General features: G+C 32.2%; 1 protein-coding gene across 1 annotated transcript; it reads left to right on the top strand.

Annotated features, from left to right (window-relative positions):
- The first annotated feature begins 17310 nt into the window (after positions 1-17310).
- On the top strand, positions 17311-19222 carry LOC110032747 (protein ELF4-LIKE 3-like). The gene is made up of 2 exons (XM_020736494.1): positions 17311-17420; positions 18564-19222. The coding sequence occupies exon 2, from the start codon at positions 18626-18628 to the stop codon at positions 18965-18967; it is 342 nt and encodes a 113-aa protein (XP_020592153.1). The 5' UTR covers positions 17311-17420; positions 18564-18625; the 3' UTR covers positions 18968-19222.
- The last annotated feature ends 2007 nt before the right edge of the window (positions 19223-21229 follow it).

Consider the following 21229-nt stretch of genomic DNA (forward strand, 5'->3'; position numbering starts at 1 on the left):
TATTCTTTACCCTTACTAGAGATGCTATAAAGAATAACGGCTAATTTAAAGTTTGAATAGTTCTGAAGACCGGTTAGGCAGGGAAGATACTAGCTCTCACTCTAGAGTTCCCTCGATTCCCTCCACCTGGGGGCTAACATCTCGTATCAGAACCTAAAAAATAAAACCAAGTTGAGGGCTTTAACATGTTACATTAAAGTAATCTAACTCTACACCCTTCAATGAATATTTTCCTATTTATTTGCACTCAATCATATAAACTACATTCTTATTCATACAACCTCATGTGATTCTTTCTAATTGCCAGCCCGGTTCTCACATGTTCTCACAACAAATTTTAACATCTGTATTAGCCAAATCAAGAAGAAATGAAGTGCATGGATTTAAATCATCATAACTTCTTCCAACATTAAAGATCAATACTCTCTAAAACTTCCATCCATCACTTAATTTCTTATAATTTTAAGAAGATAGATAAGGAAAAACTCAGAATCTATGGAGAAAATAAAACCACACTTTACTTTAAAAGTAGAAATTATTATTAAACCAACAACTAGTCTCAATTAAAACCAAAAGTAGTATAAAATAAAAGATAAAAACTTATCTCAAGTCCTCCATCAAAATCTTGAAGTTCCTTTGAATCTCTTCTCTTTTACAACACTCTCAATATAAAATTAGAAAGAAAAAAAAATGATAAATATGTGGTGCCTGAAAATCTCTCCAACTAACTCCCCAATTTTTGAACTTTCAAAACTTTCCCAGTACTTTCAGGACCTCTTTCAAAGTCCTAATCTTTTGTCTTTTATAATTCTCCAAAAGGTGTCTTGGTATCTCTTTAAAATGTGCCTTGATTTAATGTATTTCTCTAAGAGAAGCATCCTTTCGCAATAATTTTTGTCCATGGTGGTTGTAACCACCTATTAAGAAAATAGGTGCCTCAAAAACCTCTTCAAAATTTGCATTTTAAAATTCACAAAAACTAAATTTACTCCTCCAATAACTGCCACTGGCGCTTAAGCGCAGGACCTCTTGCTCTTAGGCGCGGCCTTCTCTGTTTACTCGGCGCTTAAGCGCTGGATCTGGCGCTTAGGCGCCAAAACACTATTGCACTTTTTTCACCTATTCGCTTCAAATTTGATCCTTTTCCACTTCTTTAAGCATTTTTCACCTTTTTACCTGTACTTGAAAGAAAAACACAAAAATACCTTCCATTAAAGTGCAATATCTAAAAAATAGGTATAAAAATGTGTCTAAAAACACTATATATTTTAGGTGTATCAAGAAGTTGAAAGGTTAATGAATGTTTGACAGTGGGAGAATTTTTGTTACTTTACTACCGAGTCTATTATTTGTGTAGTGATGGAGTTCTATGACAACTTTAAGGAAACTTCTGAAGACTACGTGTTTTTTCGTGGGAAAATTATGGAATTTATTCCAAGGAGAATTAATTAATTTTATCAGTTAAAGGATGTTTATAACTACCAGTACAAATTATTTTCTACTACAAATGAGGCCTTAGATGATGTTATTTCTTTTCTTACTGATGGAAGAGGAGCTTGGAAGGTGAAGAATAATGTTAAGGTAAACTTTCCTCTTTCTATGTTAAATGTAGTATCTAAGACTTGACACTACTTTATTTTTTATAGAATGATACCAACAAATCATCATAGTGAGGTTAAAAAGGATAGAGCCATCTTGAAATTTTGTATCCAATAGATGAGAAGGATGGATGTAGGCTCTATTGTTTATAGAAACACTCGTTCTATTTCTTTGGGAGAGACTACTGGTGGTTTGGCACACCCTGCCCTAATCTTCACATTATTAGAATAGGCAGGAGTTGAATTTAGAATGGAAGAAGAGAGGATTGAACCTCTAAAACCAATTGGGCCTGCCAATATTAAGACTTATGAAACTGATGTTGGATGGAGATCTGGAAGTAGTAGGGATATTCAATCTTCACATTATTAGAATAGGCAGGAGTTGAATTTAGAATGGAAGAAGAGAGGATTGAACCTCTAAAACCAATTGGGCCTGCCAATATTAAGACTTATGAAACTGATGTTGGATGGAGATCTGGAAGTAGTAGGGATATTCCTTCTACTTCAAGTACCACTACTGCTAGTACCCCTACTCTCGAAGAACTTATGGAGCAGATGATGATCCAACAGGGAGATATCTTGAGAATGGAAAGTAGAATGGAAAATATAGAGGTCAGAAATGCACACAATGATGATTTGACATGACATAAGTTTGAATATGATGCTTCTTATGATGATGCGATAGTCAGATACATGAGGAATGACCACTCAGTTTAGTTTCCTACTCACTCTATTTTTACCCCATATCAGCAGCAAAATTTAGATGTGAAAGAAGAAGAAGAAGATGATGATTGGTGATGTTTTAATTTGATTTTTGTTTAATTTATGTTTGATTGTACTTTATTGTTATGACTGTTTATTTTTAGAGTGTGATACTTTTCTTTTAGTACTTATGAAGAAGATGATGATCCAACAGGGAGATATCTTGAGAATGGAAAGTTGAATGGAAAATATAAAGGCCAGAAATGCACACAATGATGATTTGACATGACAGAAGTTTGAATATGATGCTACTTATGATGATGCGATAGTCAGACACGTGAGGGATGACCACTCAATTCAGTTTCCTACTCAACCTATTTTTACCCCATATAAGCAACAAAATTTAGATTTGGAAGAAGAAGAAGATGATGATGATTGATGATGTTTTAATTTGATTTTTGTTTAGTTTATATTTGATTGTACTTTATTGTTATGATTGTTTGTTTTTAGAGTGTGATACTTTGCTTAAATATTATGTTGTATTGTGAATAGTAGGTTTGTGAAATTGCTTTTACATTGGAAATCATTTTAGTATTATTGTTAGGTTTTAGTACTTTGTTGAATGTATTTGTACTTTTGGAGCAAATGATGTTTAATTTATGTTTGATTGTACTTTATTGTTATGACTGTTTATTTTTAGAGTGTGATACTTTTCTTTTAGTACTTATGAAGAAGATGATGATCCAACAGGGAGATATCTTGAGAATGGAAAGTTGAATGGAAAATATAAAGGCCAGAAATGCACACAATGATGATTTGACATGACAGAAGTTTGAATATGATGCTACTTATGATGATGCGATAGTCAGACACGTGAGGGATGACCACTCAATTCAGTTTCCTACTCAACCTATTTTTACCCCATATAAGCAACAAAATTTAGATTTGGAAGAAGAAGAAGATGATGATGATTGATGATGTTTTAATTTGATTTTTGTTTAGTTTATATTTGATTGTACTTTATTGTTATGATTGTTTGTTTTTAGAGTGTGATACTTTGCTTAAATATTATGTTGTATTGTGAATAGTAGATTTGTGAAACTGTTTTTACATTGGAAATCATTTTAGTATTGTTGTTAACATTTAGTAATTTGTTGAATGTATTTTTACTTCACTCTTTCTCGACAAATCTTAATATGTATTATGTGTTATTTAATGTTTTAAGTCTTGTAGCATTTCATATTAGCACCTGCAATTTTTAGAGTTAAGTTTCAATATCAGAACCTTCAACAGGCAAGACTTTCCTTTATGTATTAAATGTTTTCTTTCACCCTTTATTTTTTTTCAATTTTTTATGCTAAATCTTTTAAAATTTAAGTTTGGGTGGGGGGGGGGGGGGGGGAGGGGAAGAAAAATTCATTTTTAAAGAAAAGAAACTTAATCTTAATTGTCTTCAATTAGCAATATTTTTAAAATATTTTAAAATTTAACATGACCTTTAGTATTAGAGGGTAACTTTAGACATCTATATTTATGTTTGTAAATATATAGTAAACTTAAGTAAAAATTTTCAATGTAAAAATTGTAAACTTAAGTAAAAATTTTCAATAATAAAGGTTAATTTTAGAAATTAAGATATCTGGTATGATATAATAAGACTATGTTTTTCTATTGTAAGTAAATGAATTTATTTTTTCGAAGTATTAAGAATCTTAGAGATTCATGTAAGAAGAAAAGAATTAAACTTTATGAAAAATTTTTAAAGCTAATATAAATTTATAAAGTGAAGGAATATGAAAAGCTTTTAACTTTAAGAAGAGGATAGTGAAGTTCAAAATCATTAAAGGATGTCCAGGTATACTAATCCTCATATAAGAAAAAGAGAAAGAAAAGAAAAATGAGATTGAAAAATTGATCCTGAAAAGAAAAGAAAAGAAAAGGAAAGAAAAGAAAAGATGTGAGGAAAAGCTTGAGGAGATGCCTAATTAAAATTTGGCTTCACTTGAATCAACTTAAATAAGAAGGCTTGGCTACTTTTTCTAAACTTATATTTCAGTATTAGTATATTTACTAGTAAAGTTTCATGAAGTTCTTTTTCATATGGATATTCTAAGTGGCTTTAATATGAGAAATTTATAATTTTCCATGAAAAGAGTAGAAAATAAAAAATCTTAGACTTGGCTGCTAGATATTCTTATACCTTTAGTTTTAACTAGAGTTATTTTACATTTTGCTTAAGTTATACTATTGTATTTAGTTGACTAAAAAATGGAAATCTAGAAGTGAAAATCTTTGTCATGAGTCATATTTTTATGTAGTAAAGGAGTTACTTAAGGACAAACAACATTTAAGTTTGGGGAGTTTTGATATGATTTTGATACACCAAAAATATATGCATTTTTAGACCCATATTTTATCCTCATTTTTGGTGATATTACACTTTAAAGGAAGGTATTTTTCATGTTTTATTGCAGGTTATTGATTTTTAGGACTTGGAGCAAACATGACGCACAAAGGATGGAATTTGGAGTTAAAAATGGAGTTTTTGAAGAATTGTTCAATGCTGATGACGCCAGACTGGGCACCGACGGCGCCATTTGACAGAGAGCACAATGTCCGTGCGAGGACAATGTCGGTGCAAGCCTTATTTAAAAAAGATTTAACAAATTTAGATGCTTTTTTAAGAGTTTTTGGATGCACCGATTCTAAAAACGACCTTAGGCTCTATTTAGAGCCCAAATTGATCAGAAAAGACGCCCCTTCACACCCCTTCACACCCATCAACCACTTTCCACTCTCTTCCATGCTATTCCACATTCCATATAGCTACTTAAAGTCCATTAGTCATTTATTTTTTTTTATAGTTTTGAGTTTTTATGGTGAGTTTAAGTGTGAAATCTTCTCTAAGAGTGTTGGAGAGGGAGAGAAGTAAGAGATTTCTTCTTCATACATTTCCTAAGAGAGGCTACAAAGGATTTGCTTTAAGAAAGAGTTTCAGATAAGTATTGTTTGTTTATTATTGTTGTATGAACTTTCTTTTATATATGAAATTTGTGTTTTGTTGTATCTTTCTCATGAAGTCTAAGTAGTTTCCCTCTTATCTTTCTCCCTACTCTGAGACCCTACTCTGAGATATGGTGAAATGAAGAGATATTTTGGATGTGCCAATGTTAAAATATAAAATAAATTATGATGGTTTTTCTTCTTAATTTACTTTTTACTTTTTGATCTGGCCAATTGAATTGTTAAAATATGTTGTGAAACATATGATCCGGGAAATAGAGTATGAGTTCTACAACAGAATGAGAATCTCATTTAATTCCATGAAGGAGTATTTTGTTCATGGAATTAAGTGCAAAAAAATAGAGAAATATACATTATTGGGTGTAGAATTAGAGATTTGAGGGTGACAGACTAAACTTCCTAATTTGATCTTAGTGTTTAAGAACTAAAACAAGATTTAGCCTTCAGGGAATGGTAAGTGGGAGCTCTGGAGTGAGAGCCAGTATCCTCCTATCCTAGCCATGGATTTAGGGACTAAACCTGAGATTAGGGACTAAACCTGAGATTAGGACTAAACCTGAGATTAGCTAATGATTTTCTATAACATTGAATCAGGGTAACGAATTAAAATTTCTTCTATTTGGCACAATACATATTTAAACCATATAAGCCTTTGTACATTCATATTGTGCAATCTAAGCCCTAACTCGTCTTAGGTTCCAAGGTTTTCGTCGTTACAAAATAAACCCTCCTATCATCTAGGATATTTGTATGATTGTTTCATGCAAGTGTAAGCCCTAATTAATAAAATGAGCAAGATGAAACATCTAATAAAATCTCTCAGAATTAAAGTCTAACCATAGGATAGTTTAGGAAGTCACTGTGATTCTCCTTAGGATCTGTGACAACCCCTAGTTTTATCCCATTGGATTCCATAACAATGTTCCAAATTTGAACCTTTTTCATTTGACACTCCTTGGTCTGATCTTTGAAAAGTCCTACCCTTTGAGATTCTTGAAGACAATACTTTCTGATCTAAATCGAAAGTTTTCTTAGGTGACCTTGATCATTTAAGATGTAATTAACTATAGAGGCTTGCCCTTATAGGAAACTTTAAAACCTAGCTTAATATAAACCCTGTCTAATTATTCATATTAGATAGAGGAACTTGTCGGTCCACATAATGGTTTCGTAGACTAAAATGAATGTCATAAATTCTTTAGTTTATTTAATTGAGTCTCACTAGTAAGTGATATGTCTATTCCTCAGGATAGATTTGTTACTTATTGTGTTGTGCTTGTTTATTTAAACTATTTTCTATATAGAATCAGATTGGTCTTATATTTTCAAAATTAAAATAATACTTTCCAATATTATATATTATATTAAATCAAATGTCTTTTTCTCGAAAGGCGACCAACAGGGTGAAGCCACGTGACTTGCCTAAGGCTTATGCATGACCCACATGGCTTGCATGAAAGAGGGGTGAGTGAATTTTAAGTTCTTGAAATTATTTTCTATTGGTTCCATTTTTTGGTCATTCTAATAATGACATTTTGCACCTTAGGCTTGATTAAATTTTAATTTGATGCGGGGAGGGGCTGATTCTATCATGTGGGCTTTGATTTTAATTAAAGTTAGGATTTGGGCTTTGCTTTGGTGGGCTTTTAGGATGGGTTATGGTAGATTGGTTTTGGGTTTTTTGAATTGGACATGGGCTTGGTGGTGTTTAAATTGATCATGATGATTATTTTTTTCTTGAATTTGGACTTGGGTTTGGATGGGACGTGGTGGATTTGGTAGATTTGGATTTGGGTGCATTTGGTGGATTTTAATTTGGGTGGATTTTAATTTGTTATAAAATTGATTTTGATCTTTTAATTGTAGCTCATGGAAATTTTGAAATTTTGATTTTTATTTTTGTGGGGAAGTGTGCATTAATGGTGCTAGAGTAATGTGTGAATGTGGCAGTGATGTGAGTGTGTATGTAGTGTAAGTGTGTGTTTGTGGGGGTGATGTGCATGTGTATGTGTTGTAAGTATTTGTGTATGGGTGATGTGAATGTGTATGTGGTGTAAGTGTGTGTGAGATTCCTAAGTCATAAAGGGTTTCCTTATGGAATTTTCATCCTTATAGAACTCATTTTGAGTTTCAATGTGTTGGTCCTAATCAGCTTAACTGAGTGTTGAGGACTTAATACCACACACATGAGACTAGCGAAAACTAAAATGTGTTTTAAATTTCAAACTTCTAGGAGAATCAATAGAAAGATCCTATGGCATTTGAATTTTGTAGCAAAGAAGAGACCTCACCAAAATGAGGTCAACACATAGGAACCTAAATGGTTTAAATTCAAGTAGAAAATTTTAATAGCAGTCATAGGAGGTCATTAAGAGAATTCACCCATAAGAGGGAACTCAAAAGGGTAACAAGTGATGCAATATCTTCATCAAAAATCATAATCTTAAGCATATCCTTAAAAGTAGAAGCTCTAAGATCAAGTTTAGAGGTGGAAGCATCATCCTTCTAAGCTAAAACTCCATTGAAGGTGCTAGGGCCTTTAGCAGAGGAGACACAAGTCTTCCAAAACTACTAGTACTTAGAATGGTGTTAGAAGTGTTGGTAGACTTTTTATTTGAAAAAGATATATTATAATATTGGAAAGAAATATTCTAATTTTAAAAATACGAGACTGAACTGATCTCAAATAGACAATAGTTTAAACAAACGAGGACAATGCCATAAGTGCCACATCTATTCCAAGGATTCGATATATTATTTACTTCATAAGTGCCACAGTCTGCCAAACCATTTATGTTGACCGATAAATTCCTCTATCTAATATAAGAGATTAGATAGTTTTTATTTTAGGCTCGGTTCTTAAAGTTTCTTATAAGGGCAAGCCCTTATAGTTAAATATATCTTAAATGACTGAGATTAACTAAGAAAACTATTGATTTAGATCAAAAAATATTGTCTTCAAGAATTTCAAAGGGTAAGACTTTTCAAAGAATGGACCAAGGAGTTTCAAATAGGAAAGGCACAAATTTGAAACATTGTTGTGGAATCCAAAGGGAGAAAACTATGGGTTACACAGATCCTGAGGAGAACCTCAATGACTTCCCAAGCTATCCTATGGTTTGGCTTCAATTTCGAGATGGAAATTATTGAATGTTTCATCCTGCGAATAATTATTATTTAGGGCTTACATTTTCATGACACAATCATACAAATAGCCTTGAAGATAGGAGGATTTATGTCGTAACGAACGACAATCTCAAAATCTTAAAGCGAATTAGGGCTTAATTTGCCCAACATGATTGTACAAAGGCCTAAAGATAAAGTGAGGATTTATGTTGCCCTAGGAAAACTACCTCAAAATCCTATGGGTTATTTTTTTAAGTCTAAAAAAAGTTACTGTTATAGATCTCCTTGATGTTGTAGAATGATGCCCTCATAGTTAGCTCCAAGCTCCTCGATGAAGTGGGAGTCCTAAAATCTAAAAGTTCAAAAGGTTTAAATGACGAGTATGTTCATTCAATTTGGGCTGGCGGGCGGGGTGGGGGTGGGGGTTAAATTTGATCACAACGACACCAGTTAGGATCTCACAGTTCCCTCATTCCGACACCACTATTTTCTTTCGAATTTACTTATCTTAAACGAGTTTTTAAGCTCATTTAAACTAGGAGATCTCATTAGCAACCGTGGGTTACCTCATCCGAGGGAATCTCGTAAATTCAAAAGGACGTGTTATGAAATTGTTGTTTTGTTTTTTTAATTTTGAAAAATGGTTTTGTAATTTTTAATTAAAAAAAGGTTTTGCAGGTAAAGCAAATACATGTAATAAAACATAGTAAAGTAAAAGGAAGGTAAATTGCTTTGTAAAAAATGTAAATACATACCTTTCATCTTCTCACACTCCAGCTGAAATGTTAGAATTTATGACATATATAATTTTACGAGAAATTTAAATAAAATTGCAAGAGTGGAAAGCGAAGTAAACCAGTTCAAGGAGTATCTACCGAGTCCTAGGTCATAACTTGGTGGATACTTAAAGGTTTTAATGGATGGTTTTTCTTGAACAAAGAATAACAAGTTTAATGTTCATTCAAAGTATCCAAAGGATCCTAAAAATGTTCAGGGCATAACTCCAATTAACTTTTAAATCCTTTGAAACATTTCGAGTTCATTTGATCTTGTTATATTGTTCAATTAATCATTTGAATTAGATTTAGTTTCAATGAATTAATACACCCTATGCTTAGTAAACCTTGTTACTTTAATTATTCTTATGAGTGGGTGACTAGACAGTCACTTAATGTTCCATTTATGAATTATGTGAGTAAATGCTTCAAAGGACAAACTCAGAGTCATTAAGAATTTTATACTCCAAATAAAATCGAGCTTGTAGCGTTTTCAAAATTTTTGTGATTAGCTATATTATCTTTTGCAGGCCTCATTAAATAATCTTGGATTAAACCTAGCTAACTACTATGCCCATTAAATTTTCATGGGTAGATTTCTAATAATCAAAATGTTAATTTAAGTGAGATCAATTCTCTTTAAAAGATCATGTTATCATCTAATCACCAATTAGATGATTCGCATGAGTGAATTATTATCTCCCTATATTAAGCCCACTACTTAGGATCATTCAACTGAATTAACCTCTAAGTCATAACAATTTATAAAATTACGATTCTACCCTTATCATGGAAAGGTGACAAATTGGTTTCTACCTCTTAACCCATTATATTTAAATCATCCAAGACTGTTCACTGTGATCAAAATATACCCATTTATACTTTGGTTAATCCTAAATTTTAATTAAGGCATTAAAATCCAAAATTACCTTTGAACCCCTGAGGCCCTCCACTTCATAACTCATCAAATATAACTCAAATAAATTTAAATTTTTTATGATACCCCGCTCATGGGTCAATTAAATAATCAAAGGAGAAAATGTGATTTTTCTGATTTTTATTTAATTTATATAATTATTTTAACTCGAAAAATAGAATTTTTAATGTTAATTTATTTTGTTATTCAAAGTAATGTTTTTGTTCGTGAAAAATTTATTGGAGGTTCAACTTGGTCAGAGGACCACTTGGAAAAAATTCCATAATTTTTAAAATTACATTTTAATTATTATAATTATTTATTGATTTTAGTAATTAATTAAATAGAAAATATGTTTTAATTTAATAGTTACTTTTTGTATTTACCTTAAATCCCTCTAAGTCCAAAAAACATAGAGCAAAAAACTTTTCATTTTTATGACTCTTATTTTATTTATTGTAATTATTTAAATAAAAAATTAAGAAAAATACATTTTTGGATTTTAAAAATACATAAATAAATTATAAAAATTAAGAAAAATATTTTAAGGGGTCATAATTGATTAGGAAATAATTAGGAATATTTTGTCAAATTTTCATATTTTTGTAATTTTTAATTATTTTTAATTCAAAAAGTAACTCAAAAATGAACTAATTATTTTACAATAAAATTTATTTTTCCTAAGTTCTCTTGATCACAAGGAACTCAGAAAATCACTTTTCATGATTTTCATAATTATAGTTAATTTATTATAATTATTTTAATGCAAAAATACCATTTTACTTAGAAAATATACTTTAGTGATCAAATTAATTCAAATGAGTTTCAAATTTTTATAATGAGATGAAATAATCATTAATTATAGTGTGGAATCATTTTTATTAATTTTTTAATTATATTATATTTATTTAATTTCTTATAAATTTTAGACACTTAATTAGCTAGAAAATTGTGTACAATTATTAAAGTACATTTTATATTTTTTCCTAGAGTCTTCTGATCCCAGGGACCTACCAATATAATTCCCATATTTTTATAATTAATATTTTAATTTATATAATTATTTTAAGCAAGCATAGACAACTAGGCTTAAAAATTAGGGTTTCAAAGCTAGAGATGCTCTGTGACCTTAATTATGAGGAATCAGAGAACATCCCTATTAATATGAGGAATCAACCCCTAAGTTTCAAGTCATGGTGATTAATATTTACTTAATTAAAATTAAAATAGTCCAAAGGGTATTTAATTAATTAAAAATTAGAGACAAATCAAATAATTTTTAATTTTTATTCCACATTATTTTCCTCTATTCACTAAGCAGGAGGGTATTCTTATTTTATTTTTATGATTTTTCCACCCAAGGTTATGCATTTTCTAAGATTCTGAATTAAATAAAAAAATAAATTAATTTCCTACTTAAGCACGCGGCAGCCGCGTCATCCTAGGCAGCTCCGAAGTGCAAAGTGTCGCTCCGCTACTTAACACTGCCATCCACGTAGCCCCTTAGTCAGCCCGCGCTTTATGTTCCATTCTCTCGTCTGGCGTGATCTTAACCCTCCATCTGATACATGCGCGATCCAACAACCCTCCGTCTTTTTCCCCAACTAGCCTAGCCCTAGAACCGTCCACCTTCTAGGCTTAAGATCTCTCACTACACTCAACCAAATCATATGGGGTTTGTTCCCACACCTTCATCTAGTCCAGACAAACCTATCTATACTATTGATCAAGCATGAAATTAAAGTTTTCTTCACAAAGGCCCAAATCGAGCTTGATTTGAGGGAAAATGAGCTATACCTTTGTCCAATAGGTTTGGCCTCTATTGGATGCTTGAAGAAGCTTCAATGGAGTCTGGCGAACCTCTTGGAAGTAATGGTCTGAGTACAAGATCCTCCAACAGGTGGTGTGGCCTCAATCTAGATGTAGATCAAGGAGCTCTAGAGAAAGGGCTTTCAGTGGGGATCTTCATAACTTGCATTGGGGATGATGAGGAGCAAATCAATTTTAAGTTTGGTGTAGTTTTAGGAGATGGCTAGAAAATGCCCTGGTTTTGGGCTCTGAAATTGAGCACAAACAGTGGGGGAGGTGGTTAGAGAATGACTGGACTGAGCTTAGGAAGGTTGTGAGGATCTTTGGAGGAAATTTAGTAGAGTTTCCCCAAGGTTTGGTGCACTCTTTCTATTTGGTCATGAGGGGTGTTGTTTAAATAGAGGGGGAAAGAGGGGCCACCAGGGATGGCCAATGGGTGCAATTAGCTACTTATGTGGAGGGAAGAAATGTGTCAGTGACCAATCAGGTTGAGACAGATTGAATGGGTCAAATTGGGTTTGTATGGTGGAGATGGCTCTCTTGGCTAGCGAGTTAGCTGGCCGCTAGGCCAAGGCTGGTGGTTAGATGAGTCAGGGGAGCCAGAGGAACACTTAATGGTGATTAGTTGGGTGGTTTGATGGCTGATGGAAAAGTTATATTTGTTTTATCCATTTTTAGGAGGGAACCCCTTAATTCAATGGACTTTTGGTCCATGGCTCAACTAGGTTGTGCTTGGTGGATCTAGCTTGGTTCTTAGGGCTCCAATGTTGGCTGTGGTGACCATGGTTTGGTCAGTTAGAATGAGTTTGGTCAAATTTGGGGCTTGGGTTCAAAATTGGGGTTTTGGTTTGGACTTGGGTCTAGGTTGGGTTTGAGTCAAGATTTGGGCCAAGTTATTGATAAAATTAAAATAGATAATTGTCATGAGAAGCTTTAAAAAGAAATTGGGTGATTTTGAATTGATTTAGGAAGTTCAATTTAGTTGACTTTGACTTTTGATCAATTTTGAGGCATTTGGTCTAGACTTGGGTTTGGATTGGGCTAGGGCTTTGATTTGGCTCAATTGATGATTCAAATTGGTTCAATGGATTGTGATGAAGAGTTTTGGATATCAATTGAGTTGATGAAATTATGGAGTTATGTGAAATTATGGAGTTATGTTGTTCAATTTGGTGACATTTGGACTTTAAGAAAAAACTGGGGGTTTTGACTTAAGTGGGATTTTGGTGTGGTTTGAGTTAAAGTTAAGATCAATTGAGGGCTCAAATTGATCAAGGGGAATATTATGAAGAGTTTGGAACTCAAAATTGGGGTAGTTGGTTTGGTTATGGGGCCCAATTTGGGGGAATTTGAGCATATGGTCAAACAAGGGAATTTTAAGTGGGGTTGGAATTTAAGTTTGAAATTGGGTTCAATTGGGCTTAAATTTGGTTTCAATTAGGTTTGAGCATGATGAATTTTGATTTAGAATTAAAATTTAGGAATATTGAAGTTAAATTGGAAGAAATTGGGGGTGATTTGGGGTAATTGGGCTTTAAAGGGCAAAATTGGGATTTTGGTCAAAATTGGTCAAATTGGACTTCATAAGTGGTCAAAATTGGTTTTGGAAGTGTTTGAAATGATTTTTGGAGGTTTTAGGAAAATTTGGGCCACTAAGGGCATTTTGGTAAATTTGGGAAAGTTAGGGGTAATTTAGTAATTTTGAAAATTTTGGAATGTTTTGGGCAATTTCAGTGGTTTAAAAAAGTTCGAAATGATTTTTGAACAAAATTGGGTAGCTTGGGTAATTTGGGAAAATTCAGGGCTTTAGGAGCAATTTGGTAGTTTTGAGAAAGTTTGGGGGCAAATGACTAAATTGGGTATTTGGGTAGGATAAGATCAATTGAGGATGCCAAGCATAAAATTACTCAATTTTGAGACATGAAACCAAGGGAGCTCCCATTTTGGACCCTCCATGTGCTAGTTTTAGCCAAACCCTAGCTTAGGGTTAATGGTTTAGGGGATCATCCACATGAGTTTCCAAAAGAGCAAGGGATCAAACAAAGCACGAATAGGTTAGGGTTGAGGTTGTGAGTGCAGGTGAGGGTATCAAGTGTGTGTGTGCAAGAATGAATAAGACCACACCACCCAAGGCTAACCGTAAAGCCAAACAGTCCTTTGGGGACTATTCTTAAGCTCTCCTATATTGACTCCACCTACTAAGTGCTAGAGGTTAGAACCGACTACTAAGTGCTAGTCTTCTAGAAATAGTCAACAAGAAAGTCTTATGGCTAGATCCTAGGCTTATAAGGAAGAGACTAAACCTCAACTAAAAGTGAAGTGAACAAGAAGTTGTTGCTTCACGTTCAAGAAGGAGGTTGGTCATTGATGAAGCGATCAAGAATGCATAATAGTTCTAAAACTAAGGGGTGAAAGCAGATTCTCAAAAAAGGAAGAGAAATGGATCTCAATTAGAGAAATGAAAAATCACTAGAACTCACAGATAATGAAGACGAATAAAAAGTCCTTTGTATGGTTAATTTCATCTTTAAAAAATGCAAAAGATAAAACTCAATATGTGAAGACAAAATAATTAAATTAAAATAACGATAAGAAATATAAGATAAATAGAAGAAGACAAATAATAATTTAAGGCAAAACTTGTCGAGGATATTCGACCCATATGTCTCACTGGTGTTGTATAAGAAAAGGATAATATTGTAAGAGGAAGCCATCAAAACAGCAGACATGCATCCTATCCTATAGAAATGAATGGTCAACCTGTTGAATCCTACTATCCTGTAAATCACATCCAAGAAATACAGTATAGAAGGGAGGAAGAGAGAGAGAGAGTGCACAGTAATGAGGGTATTGTCTAACCTTTTATTCATAAAATGATCCACTATTTTATAGACAAAGGTGGTATAATATATGAAGTTATATTTATGCCCCTTCTTAAGTAGGGGATGTATAGGTTATTCTAGGTTTTTTGCTCTTGTTGGCCCATGGCCTTGCTTTCTCTAGCTTGACTAATTGGGCTTGGTAGGACTTCGTCGAGCTTCGTCAATCAGCTGGATGGATGTTGTCGGCCGACTATATTATTGATGTCTTGGTGGATGCCTAGCTGGGGAACAAATGACTCGAATTGTGCTGCCTGTCTTGGTGAATGCCTAGTTCGATATTCTTTATCTTCCAGATAATCGGATCTCATTAAAATTTGAGCTGGGATAATTTCATTGAACGCAACCATAAGCCAATGTGATATTTACACTTATAACATGTTGAAATCATTAATTTATGAATTAAAAATATGTATTTCACTTTTAGAGAAGTTATGATAGTAATTTTTTTTATGTGGTGTTAAAAATTTGACGGATATGTATGTAAATATGAATGTTTACGAGATAGACATAGATATGCACGGTATGTATGTAAATAATCCTAATTAATGACTTGCTTGCATCTTTGATGTTTATTACTCACTATTTAAGCACAATATATTGTTTTACACGCCACCATCTATTCCTAACCCATGTTGCTGAGCTGAGGAAACTTTTTTATAAGAAAGGCCACGTGGTGCCATATTAGGGGATGGTCAAAAATTGTGTGAGAAATATTTTATTGTTTTTTTCGGCACCTATTAAATTTATTTTTACTTTAATTTATTGAATTTATATTTAAAATTATTTTTTATTCTAATTTGAATTTAATACTACAGTAACTTCTAAAATTTCATTATATAATTAATAGTTTAATTTAATATTTATTATTCATCAATAACTAATAATAATTTTTTTTATTATTAAACCCTAAATCATAAGAACAAACAAATACAACTCCACGTATAAACAACCAAATTGATAAAATCTATCAAAAAAACAAAGGAAAGAAAGACTTATAAGAATACATAATCACAAAAATACAATTAAGAATAAGATTATATGATATATTATCAAGTTGGGATAAGATTATTAGCCATATTTATACATTAAACTAATATCACGGCCACGTGTCAGTTGAATGGATATGAAACCGACCGGAGTCCGCTTCTGTATTCTTTGTCCGCATTATGGAGCGTTTGCGAAACGGCGGAAGCGGGCCCCACACAGAGAATCTCTGCATCCTTAATGGCGCTCTCCTATTGGCCACTCTAGTCCGGCCCCTTTGCATTTGAAGCCGTCAATTTACAATAAAACCCTCAAAGCTTTAAGCTTATTACAGCTCGAGGTACAGTATACTACGGTGCACGATAGCTCCTTACTTGCGTCGGTCAGGTTTAACGGCTTGGGAGCCTCCACGTCTTCAGATGACGTCATTATTTGGTATCAACGGCTGTAGATTCAGTCAAGTCAAACGGATGCAGAAGAATGTTATCGGATCATTGTGTATCCCTCTTGGGTGTTGCCAATTTTGGATCTGTGGCCTAGAGGCAGCCACATGGGTGGCCACACTAGATTCCCGTGCTGCTCGAAGAGAAGGCTCTGTCGGAAACCTCCGGTGTCCGGAGCCCACCATTCAGCCCCTAAAATTTCAATATAGAGAGAGAGAGAGGTTATTTTAAAATTAAGTGTAATTTAAAATGTTAAATTTTAAATATATTTATGATAAAATAAAATTGGTAGATTTTGATTATTATTGTTATTAATATTTTAGGTTGATGATTGTTCGAGCACGGGACATTCTGATGCGGAGAAAATGTCTGAACGATAGTCATAATTTCATTTGTTAGATTTTGATTATTTCCCCATAACTTTTTATTTGGACGAAAATCTTCATATTTAAAAGATGAGAATTGCAATTATTGATTCAAAAGACTAATAATAATAATAATAATAATAATAATAATAATAATATTTGAATATTTATTTTTGGAGTGCTTTTTTGCTGCTCAAATACATATCAACATAAAATTAATTTTATGTATAAGAAAAAAAATATATGTATATAAGTTTAATACTAATAAGAATAAAATTAATTTTGAATACAGTGATTCAATTTTCATAAAAATGAATTTGAGAAATAATGTGATAGTTATATTTCATTTAAATGGTATAAAATTACATGATTTTGATTTACTCATAAATTCATCACAATTAAGATATGTAACATGAAATGGATAATAAAACAATAAAATAATAAAATATTTAAGTATAATCAACAAAACAAAAGTAATTAAAGAGAATAAGTATCATATTGTACAGATCAATCCCATAAAGAATAAATAGAATATCTTCTCAAAGTTCTTCCATACATAACTTTCTTTTTCTGCTCTCAACATAGTGCGATTGTAGGTTTCTTAAACTCACGTTAGGTGAGCATAAACTATACTTGGCAATAAAAAAGCCACCGCTGGCTCTTCCAGCGCAGCAAAAATCCCATTTTTATTTTATTTTAAAATCTCTGGGTTTCAGGAGCCAATAGTACCCCCTCTTACAGATCTCCTTTCTTCCCTCCTCTCCCGACCCCAGAGAAATGTTTGAGATTTCCAAGGTAAGGAAAAAAAAAAAAGACTTTTTTTTTTAATTCTGATTCGTTTTTCTATTTTTCTGGGAAAATTTTTCAGTGTGGATCTCTTCTGGAAAATGGATATTTGTTCTTTTTGAGGAATTTGGCATCAAAATCCTTTTTTTTTTGTTTGTTTTCTCATCTTGGTTATGTAGTTCATGGAGAGAGCTCAGTGTTCTCATTTCAGTTGTTTCTTTGGAAGATAATAGATCGGAAAGGTTCTTCAGCTCTGTAATTTCTTCTTATTAGATTAAAAAACAGTAATTGAATTGCGATTATTTTTTAAAAATTCAGATTTGGTAGAATGAATGTGTGATTTCTGATGTGGTTTTTTTATTTTTGTCGACTCTGAAAAAATGCAGAAAAGGTTAGATCTTTCCATTTATATCTGAATCAGATTTCTTCTTCCATTGTTTATATGAAAAAAAAATCATCTTTTTCTTTTTTTTTAGGGATTGGCATTAAAATTACAATTTTTGTAGAAAATTGAATGTTAGTTGTTGAGAGCTCAAGCTTCTATGGTCAAAGTTATAGGTTTGACGCTTTGTGGCATTTTCATTAAATTTGTGATTAATTTCGCTCAAAGTTCTTAAAAAAAAAAGGTATGTTTTTTTTTCTTCTGAATCTCTTAGGAAAACGAAAAGAAAGAAAACATAGTTTAGGGGGAAAAAAAACTGTATTTGTTATCTGTTAACTCTGAAAGAATGCCAGGCATTGAAGCACAGTTCTCCACTTTTGTTTCTATGTTTCTAATGATTATGCTCCATAAAACTACCGATTCTTCTCTCTCTCTCTCTCTCTCTCTCTCTCTCTCTCTCTCTCTCCTTTTGATATTTAAAACAAGATCAAACTTTTCATTCTTGCCTTTTTAATATCATTTGTCAAAAAAGAAATAGTTTGGACTAATCATTTTATCATATTATCATACTTTTTATCCCCTTTTATGAAACAGATTCTAATGAAAGAGGATTGTCATATTTGAGCAAAAAAAAAAAAAAAAAAAAAAAAAAAAGTCTGGATATTCTGCAGCAAAATGAATCAAAAAGATTTTTTGAATCATATAACATACAGTTAAAACTTCCCCAAAGTAATTTCAACTAAATAAACACTGATCAACTTTCTCCACAGCTCCCTTTCTAACTACATTAAAGAAGAACTCAAAATAAGAAACAAAGCCTCAACTCACAACAATGGAGGGTGGAGACACATTATGTGGAGTTGGCAAACGAAATCAAATTGAGAACAAAGTGATTCAGACATTTCAGAAGAGTTTTGTTCAAGTTCAGAACATATTGGATCACAATCGCCTCCTCATCCAAGAGATCAATCAGAACCATGAATCAAAGATCCCCGACAAGCTCAGCCGCAATGTCAGGCTCATCAGAGAGCTGAACAACAATATCAAACGCATCGTCGATCTCTACGCCGACATCTCGTCATCCTTCACCAAGTCGATGGAGTCTTGTTCCGACAGAGATTCATCACCTGGAACAGTGCGGTCCGATGCAAATAAGAGAATTCGATCGAGCTGATTAAAAATACTTGATGACTTGAGAATTTGAAGAATTCTTTTGCCAAGAGGCAAAAATGGCAATGGAAATGGAAAGTCTTTTGATGGTTGATAACATTTATGGATGGATTGGAGAAAGAGAGAAGAAATGTGTGTGAGAGTAGTAATGCTCTCGAGTTGCAACATAGTAAGTATTGATGATACATAATTGGGATTTAGATAATCATTATAGATGTTCATCAATTTCTTGCTAATATATGAAGTAGATTTGAGAATGTGTGAATTTAGTAAAGATAGTTTTCTTAAAAAAAAATCATGTTTTGAGCTCATTTGATTGCTTGGATTGAATTAACATATTAACAATGGAAAAATTTTTAGTTGGATGATGCAAGTAAGAATTAATAATATTGATTTTAAAACATAAAAGCATCTCATTGTTCTTAAAAGAGTTGACTTTTCTTTTAAAAAAGGTTTTTTATTTACTATTTGCAATTTTAGCCAAAAGAATCCTTGAGTGATTCTCCACGCGTGTTGAGAGTAGATGCATTAACAAAATATATGACAAAAAAAATATATTTTCAAGTAAATGATAAAATAAATTACAAATCACATGGTTGCATTGAATGTTAAATGGAGATTTATGAAGTAGAGAGAGTTTGGTTTGAATGGAGTTATGTTGCAAATGAATTTACAGAAAGATGGGCAGTAGAGAAAGAGAGAGAAAGAGAAGAGAGAGATAGAGAAGGAAAAAAGAGAGAGAGAGAGAGAGAGAGAGAGAGAGGTCCCTAAGAAGAAAACATAATAGGGCATAGGTAGTTTCTTTTTGGAAATGGGAGCCACAACAAAGGCTTATCTTCTCTCATTGATAACTTGCTTTTGTTTTATTTCCATGGAGAATCCCATGCCACCCTTTCTTCAAATCGATTGTTCCCTTCATGTTCCTTTTTGGTGGGGCAATCATTCATTGTGATTACCTACTTGACTTATTAGGTTCTATAAGAAAGAAACTACTTTGAAGAATTTTCCTGAGAGTTTCCATTAAAAAATTTATGAGAAAGATTAATTTTCTTATTTGAATCAGTAAGTTTCTAGGAGTAAAACTCTCTATTAAAATAAAAACTATTTATCATTTATATTTTCTTAATTTTTTTCTTGTGTAGTAATATTACATACAAAGATGTTAGTATTGAGATGAAAAAATGACATTTACATACATACCGCCCAATTCCCAGGGATTTACGTATCTAACCCAAACTTTACTTTTTATATTTATACCGCCCCAATTATATTTCCTATTGTTTTAAATAATATCACTATTTCGAGTTTTAAAAAGTGAAATATACATTTTTGCGCATTGGTGAAGTGTCTTATACATAAAATTTGAAGTTTAGTTGTTAGATATGTAAATATATAGGAATTGAGTGGTATGTCTGTAAATCTTCAAAAAAAAAAAAAGAAGAAAAAAACTAATTGCAAATTTAAGAGATGTTCAGGGAATGGCTATGATGCTTGCATACATGTACATGTTATGTTGTCTAAATATATATGGACATTAAAAATTTAAATGGGGGCATGCACAATCTTTACATTTATCCTTACTTGCAAAACAAAATATTAATATTGAATTGCTTAGAGCTTTTCCTCAGTTTCTTAATGGTAATAACAAATTAAGTGTGACAATATAATTTTTTATTAAAAAAAATTGTATCACCGCAACCCTTCTCAATGGTCATTTTTTATGATGTTGATGCTTCGGAGAAATTTTTGTTTGACTTTATTAGCACTTTTTTTTTTGTGCCTGCAAATATTTTACAAAAACTTTATGTCATACACTCTGTGGTGGTTTGATAATCATAAAAAAGTACAGAATTTAAAGTAGCTTTTCCCCTTGAGAATTGTAGTGATTTTAATTCATTATCAAACAACATAAACTAATATTATCCATAGAATTTTTAATTTAGAATATTAATTTCACATGTTAGTAAAAATGCATTTATATTTGAAGTAGTGATGATTTTACAGTTGAGTTAGATCTCAAAACCGAAGTGATTTTAAATTTTAATAGAGAAATTAAAATGTGAGAATGATATCACTATTTTTTTTTCAGATTCTCTGTACGTGCTTATAAAAAATGGATATAGGGATGGCTTGTTATATAGAGAGGAGAAGTGGTCTAACTAACAGGAGGTAGAGTTTGGTAAGGTTTGTTATACTTATTAGGTAGTGGTATGTATTGGTTGTTTTAACAACCCTTTATATTATATGTATAATAGGGACCTTTAAA

The sequence above is a fragment of the Phalaenopsis equestris genome, unplaced genomic scaffold (genome assembly GCF_001263595.1).
Source record: "Phalaenopsis equestris unplaced genomic scaffold, ASM126359v1 Scaffold001018, whole genome shotgun sequence".
NCBI classification, from domain to species: domain Eukaryota; kingdom Viridiplantae; phylum Streptophyta; class Magnoliopsida; order Asparagales; family Orchidaceae; genus Phalaenopsis; species Phalaenopsis equestris.